We start from the raw sequence: 6,887 nt of genomic DNA on the forward strand, positions 1-6,887 counted from the left end.
GCGCCAGCCCAGCAGGTTGTAGGGCCCGTGAGGCTGGCGCTGCAGCACCGTCTGCACCACGGCCTTGGCTGCGACCTGGACGCTGTCCCCCGGCGTGGTCTCCACCACCAGCACGGGGCTGAACAGCCTGGCCGCGAGCCCGGCCAGCTGGCTCTTGGAGGCTGGGTCCAGCACGCTGAGCGGCGGCAGCACGAACAGGTTGCGGTTCTCCCGCGAGGAGTGCGACGCCGGGCCCAGCGAGGTCAGCTCTACGATCCGTGGCCTCCGCGAACGCTGGCTGTCGGCGCTGCTGAGCGCAGCAAGGGCGTCCACCGTCAGCGACAGGGACAAGTCCTTGTCCGCCCCCTTGCCCTGGTCCACGCTGGCGGAGGGCAGGACCTCGAGGGACGAGTTGTGGAACAGGTCTCCAAGGGGGGGCAGACGACTGGGTGCTTTCTTACCCGCTACTCGGTGACCTGCGCAGGCAAAGATATTGCTAAGCTGTGTCCTCAACGATGCTGCCAGCCTCGGCTTTTCTTTCTTAGTAGCGCCAGTCGGTGATGCACATAAAAATGCGCTTTAAAGGTTCCACAATTTTGGCCCGTTTAGTGCGCATTAGGGCGTAAAATGCGAATTTAATGCGTAAAATGGAAATGAGGGTCTTTTTAAAGCGCATTGGCTCATTGTATTCGCATTGGCGCTTCTAGGTTCTGCCGAGACACCTACCGTTTACGGTGTGGAAATCGTGGGAGTCGCAGTGGCTGGACTCTGTCATCGCGCTGTTCACCTCTATGACCGCTTTCGTCCCCTTCACCAGGTCACGAATGCTAGAAGAAAACCGGGTTTTAGTTTTTCTCTGCAGTTTTGGCCCTGGTGGGCTACGGTTCTCAGAAAGCCCCATTCGGTGTGTCTACCACAGCCGCCTGCTAGGCACTGGGTAGGCCAGCCCGCCGAGCAGCTGTGTGAAGTTGGCGGCCCGCCCTGAGCGCCGCGCTGTGGTAGGCAAGGAAACGTTTCACCGACTCAATAAAAAGGGTTGGAAGGAAGCACTTGAAAATTTTCTGGAAGTTTTTGGTAATATCCAACCTTATTACTGAAATCATACTCGCGTTGAAGGTCCCTAGAATCATTACTACTACCTCTGAATGGATTGTGGGTTCTGAGATAAAAAGATGCGGTGAAATTACACACACCGCACAACTGCCAATAAACGTTCTCCGCAACAAGAAGCCGATATAATTTGGTAAACAACGCTGGGGACGTGTTAAAGACTGGACCTACCTCTGCAGACCGACGCAGTCCTCGGCCCCCACGATGGGCTGCACCGCGCCGTCGCGGATCCCCTTGGCAACGGCGTCCACCACCTTGCGGCGGGTGGCCTCGGTGGCATGGAACAGCTCGCTGCCCGAGCAGCCGAACACGCCAGTACTCCGTAGGAAGACGTTAGAACCTGAGGCCAAGGGCAAACGAGTAGCGTGTGAGAGGTGATACATGGCCAAGGAAAGGGTAGGGCAACGCAGACTGCGATGGCTGGGTCACCTATGCTCTCTTCCTGCAAGTTCTCGCGGGAGAAGTTGATGAGGCGGCTAAAGAATCCGAGGCAGCGGAGGGACGCGCGGAACTCGGCGCCCGCGAGCGTGTTGACGACCAGGCGCACCCCGCGGTTGCGGGTCAGTAGGCGCAGGCGGTGCTCGAAGGAGCCGCCGTCGCCGCAGCTCAGCACCTGGGCGGGCTGCAGCTGGGGGAACATGGCGAGCAGCGCGGCGCGCTCCCGGCTGTTGGCCACCGTGGTGTAGAGTGGGGCGCAGCCCAGCTGGCACGCCACTCGGATGGCGGCCTGGCCGACGGCGGAGGCGCCCTCGTGCACCAGGATGGACTCGCCGCGGCGCGCGCCCGCCTGCACCTGCAGCGCGTGGTACACGAGCGCGTACACGAAGGGGACGGTGGCGGCGTCCCGGGTGGACCAGCTCGCCGGGACCGGCCAGCGCAGAACCGCGTCCAGCTGTGGCACCCGGTCGTCGGGCAACCAGCGGCCCACGCCCATCACCCGCATGGCCTCGGCGCCGTTCTCCAGCACGCCCACGTAGTCCAGGTGTGTGGGGCCGCCGTCGCGTTTGCTGCTGAGCGAGGTCACGCCCAAGAACTGCAGTCGCACGACGTCATCGCCGAGGTGCACGTGCCGCACCGCCAACGCGACCGGCGCCGCGGCGGACTCGGTGCGCTCCCGCAGGACGACGCCGTGCGCACTGACGCCCGCCCCCGACAGGACGCCGGTGGCCAGGTCGAGGTGCAGCGACAACCCTGAGCAGAGAGGGGTGCGTCATGGTGGGGGTGAGGGCATCAACAAGCATCAGTCACAGCAGCCGATCCATTACCTGCTGTCTGATTCTTCAGCATGGTCGGGTCGATATCTAGCCGGCGTATCCTGTACGGCAGGCGCACCTTATGGCCCTCGTTCAACGAACTCAGTATGTACACCTGCAGCACGGTCTCGAGGGTGGCGGCGAGCGAGTCGTGGGGCGCCACGCTGACCAGCCAGCCTGGGGAGCACAACACAACACAATCCTACACTCGCATCACTTCGGACACGAGACAGTTCAACGCTCGCAAAGGTCACCAACCTCGGCGTCCCATCCGGATCGACGTGATGGTCTTGTTCGTGTCCGTGTACTCCAGTCCCATGGCGGCCAGCTTCTGGTACAAGTGGTGCTTGGAGACGTCGACGGAGTCCTCCTTCAGCTCCCGGACGGCAGGACTGTGCGGCACCTCCACGCCGGAGTCCATGATGTGGACGTGACCTACCACCAAGGCGCAGAGCTTCTCTCCAACGCCGTTGTACAGGACCTGAGTTTCCTTTGTGCCCTGCATGTACTGTGCCTGAAGGAACTTGGTCTCTGTGGGTCAGAACGTTTTCGCGATGGTGCTTTCAATGCCCTGAATACGATTTCATTGATCTGAGACGTTTCCGTATTATTTGGGATGAGCATAAAAGTGCACAAACTAACCGTGAGAAGGGAGAGCGATCCACTGTTTCACGAGTATGTCTTGAAATGATATAGAGGAACTTCCAGCATTTTCCTGTTCTTTACTTAGGGCAGATTGCCACATCAGAACCTACAAGAGATTTTCGGAGATTTCGTTTTGTTGGTAAACATTGGTGAAAAAAAATACGTATTTTTTTGCGTCGACTCACAAGTTTTTCCGATAACGGGTAAATGCGTGACCCATCGACTTTCACGGAGACGGAGTCGTTGTTTAATTGTACTCCCGTCATTTGCTGGCCACACAGAATACAAAACAATACAATTAATATTGGCAGGGTGACTACATAGATAATGACATAGTGTCGTCTTTCCATTGAGGCTTTGACTAGGATGTAGCAAATGTGTCGATTTTTATTAATTAATTTATACTCTAACTATGCACTTCTTAATCTATGTATACTCACCCATCCCACCATGTTAAATGGGTCATGATATGTCGTCAGGTCACTTCTCCAGGTCACTAGCGGTGCCACAGCTGGTGTACCTCGAGGCACAGGAAAGTCTACTTCAGGATACAGGGCAGATACCTTGGGAGCAATGGATGAGAAGGACATCCTGTTTTCAAAACGTAAGACGATTAGATTTATATTGGCACACTGAGGAGGTTTAAATATATGACTTCCGTGGACACGAGTTTAGACGATAATTGTCACTGATTACAGTGTTTTCCTGCAACTAACATTTAAATTATAATCAGGTTGTGAGTCTGTCTTTGGATACGGCAGATGGCCTTTTGTAAACTACACACAATCTAGCTTCAGAATAATTCCATACAATAAGCTTAGTACAGTAGGTCCTAAGAATATACACCGACCTGCCGATGGCGGCGAGCAGGAATCGCAGGGGATCGGCATGGCCTCGCTGTGTGAGGGGGATGTGGACATTGTCAGGCAGTGCACGCTTCAGGATGGCCTGCAGAAGGCCGTGAGGGGCCACCTCGATCAGGACGGCCTGCTCGGGGATGAACGGGAGCGCCTCTTCGAACAGCACGGGGCTCAACAGGTTGTTGGTCTGGTACTCGGCCGAGCAGAACTTGGCCAGCTCGCTATCCTGAAATGAGGCGTCAATGGCTCTTTATATCCGATGGTCGAAAATGGCTTGGCGAGAGTCGAAAGCGAGGTCGAAAGTCTTACCCGCTTGTCGACGGGCACCGACGTCGTGATCCACTTGGAAGAGCGGGGCTTGGGCTCCGGGATAACTTCCTTGAGGTGCTGCAGCAGCAGCGGGGCGGCGGGCTGGATGTACCGCGAGTGATACGCGAGGTCGGACACATTGACGCCCCGGGCGAACACGCCCTCGGCGCTGAGCTTCTCAACAAAGTCATCCACGTCCTGCGCGGGGCCGGAGAGCGTGCAGCTGGTGGACGAGTTGTGGCAGGCCACGTCGATTGTGGGGGGAAGGCGGGGGAGCACATCCTGGTAGCCGAGTCCTTTGGGCAAGAATTACGAAGTTATTGCGAATGGGGGAAGAAAGGGAGGGGGAGAGTCCAGGAGAAGGCCATACCGATCGCGGCCATCTTGCCCTTGATGAGCTGGACCGCGTTGGAGGCCGTGCCTCGTGAAAACGCGGCCAGGATCGCCTGCTCCTCCGTGACGCAGCCGTCGGCGTAGGCGCAGCCCAGCTCGCCTACGGAGTGGCCTACAATGCCATCCGGGACGACACCTATGGCCGTGAGCACGTTGGTGAGCGCGACTTGGCAGGCGGTGATGCCCACGAACGACTTGAGAATGTTGTCGAACGCTGTCGGCCCCGTGTCTGTTAGGATGTCCTTGAGGTCCACCCCGCGCGGCTCCAGCACGGCGTGGAGGCGCTCGATGGTCTCGGCGAACACGGGGAGCTTCATGAGCGCCGAGCCCATGCCCGCCCACTGACTGCCCATGCCCGAGTACACGAACCAAACCGTCCTCTTCTCCAGCGACTGTCGATGAGAAGCTCGTTAGTGATTGTAGCCAGTAAAACGACCAGCCACTGCACTCAACCCCAAGTAACAGAGATTCGTCTGAAACACGTCAAGTTAAAGTATACTGACGTCACGACCATTTCGTCACTTTGACGTGTTTAAAATCGCAATAATTGACGTAATTTTGACGTCAAAGTGACGTAATATTGACTCTTTTAGGTCATAAGTGACATAAACGTGACTGTTGAGAGTCAAGATTACGTCAATTTGACGTCAAAATGACGTCAAACATCGCAAAGTAACACAACGTGACTTATTAATAGTGACGTCAGTACACTTTAAATTGACGTGTTTCAGACGAATCTCTGTTACTTGGGACTTACCGCGATAAGAGTGTCATTCCCGGTGGAGGGGCAGATGACGTAGCCCCGGTAGTTGTACCCTCTGATGTCTTCATTGTACACATCGTGGAGCAAGCGGTAGTAGTTTGTGTCAAATGGAGCAGATTGTATCTGTGTTTTAAGAACAAGATGTTATGCAGCTCCTCTCTCGCTAATCGATCTGGTTGTGCAGGTGCGACTTATGGACTCACCTTGCTCGCGATGCTCGCGGCAGCCTCCTCCGTCCTGGCCGAGAAGGTGACGAGGCGCGGCAGGTGGTCGGCGGGGTCCTGGACGCGGCCGGGGCCGCGAGGGTTGCCGCCGAGCACCGTGTGTCCCACCATGGAGGAGACTGCCATGGTGTGGACGGCCAGGACGCTGTCCTCGGACAGTTGCAACGGCGTGTTCTTGTCTACGACCTGCAGCAGTACGTAGAGGTCATGATCCTGTTAAGGTAGAAAGTCTCTCCTAGCCCCTTGGAGACGCACCTTGAGCCTGCCCGCTACCAAACCCGTGGCCTCGCTGTTGGGCTCCTGGAAGTTGATTGTGGCCGGGATGACGCCTGTCTCCATGGCGACCACCATCTTGCAGATCGCAGCCAAGCCGTTGACGCAGTCGACGTGTCCGATGTTGCTCTTGACCGAGCCTATCTGAAGGGGGCTTTCTCGCCCCGCCTCCTGGACCAGCACCTGGTCGATGGCGTTGAGCTCGCACGCGTCCCGGATGCGGTTGCCGTTGCCGTCGGCCTCCAGGTAGGCCATCGTCTTGGGGTCGATGGCGTGCTTCTTGTACATCCGCTGCAGAAAGTCTCGGGTGCCCTTTGGGCTGGGCAGTGTGAGGTCCAGGTCGCATCTCGGCCCTATGAACTCGACCTCGGTGGCCAGCACCCTGGCGTAGCACCGCTTGGCCTGGTCGGCGCGCTGCAGGAACAAAGCGACGGCCCCGTCACTGCGCACCGCCCCGGTTCCTGCAAGAGGAGCAAAACGTTGAGGTCGCGCTGGTAGTCGCGATACAGTGTGTTTGGTTACGCACTTCATTTACCTTTCGCGTCGAAGCTCCTGGTGACCCCCTCGTCGGTCGCGAGCCCCAGCTTGTTGAGCAGCAGCGAGGTCTCGCCGAAGCGGCTGATGCTCCCGGCCACGACGAGTGCGGCGTCGCACCGCCCCTCCCGGATGGCGGCGGCGGCTTGCTGTAGCCCCAGATGCCCTCCTACCCAGGAGCCGTCGACGGCGCAGCTGGGACCTGGTAGACGCGGGATGGCTTAGACAAGAGTCAACTAGTGTTTTCAAACAGTCTCCTAAAGACTGTCTCCACCAGAGAGCAAAGTCCCCTCCCCACCCTCAATCTCTAATAGCACAGAGCGGGCCCTCAAGTGTATGGTACGCACCGCTGCGCTGCCCTGGCTGCCCCCTGCCCTCGCGCAAGGTTCGGAAAGTTAACCAAAAAAGTTCAATCGTTAAGTTAAAGTTAAATTGGCAAAAAATATTAACGGTTAAGTTGAAACGTTAACTTTTCAGAAAAAGTAACTGTTAAGTTAACGTTAACTTAACGAAAGTTAACGCAACTTTTTCGTTACATTTTGGT

At 57.1% G+C, this 6,887-nt stretch overlaps 1 protein-coding gene across 1 annotated transcript in view; it reads right to left on the reverse strand.

The window, feature by feature from the left end:
• Positions 1-6,887, reverse strand: part of LOC113210550 (fatty acid synthase-like) — a gene marked incomplete in the record, with an annotated part of 13,225 nt that overhangs the window by 3,196 nt on the left and 3,142 nt on the right. The window contains 14 exon segments of the mRNA XM_052268614.1: positions 166-455; positions 706-806; positions 1,261-1,429; positions 1,519-2,280; positions 2,355-2,519; positions 2,601-2,873; positions 2,985-3,093; positions 3,173-3,256; positions 3,428-3,578; positions 3,838-4,073; positions 4,157-4,452; positions 4,527-4,941; positions 5,307-5,435; positions 5,516-5,722. Coding sequence (XP_052124574.1) covers positions 166-455; positions 706-806; positions 1,261-1,429; positions 1,519-2,280; positions 2,355-2,519; positions 2,601-2,873; positions 2,985-3,093; positions 3,173-3,256; positions 3,428-3,578; positions 3,838-4,073; positions 4,157-4,452; positions 4,527-4,941; positions 5,307-5,435; positions 5,516-5,662 — 3,327 coding nt within the window.

Source organism: Frankliniella occidentalis, unplaced genomic scaffold (genome assembly GCF_000697945.3).
Source record: "Frankliniella occidentalis isolate FOCC.00 unplaced genomic scaffold, Focc_3.1 Scaffold73, whole genome shotgun sequence".
In the NCBI taxonomy this organism is placed as follows: Eukaryota; Metazoa; Arthropoda; class Insecta; order Thysanoptera; family Thripidae; genus Frankliniella; species Frankliniella occidentalis.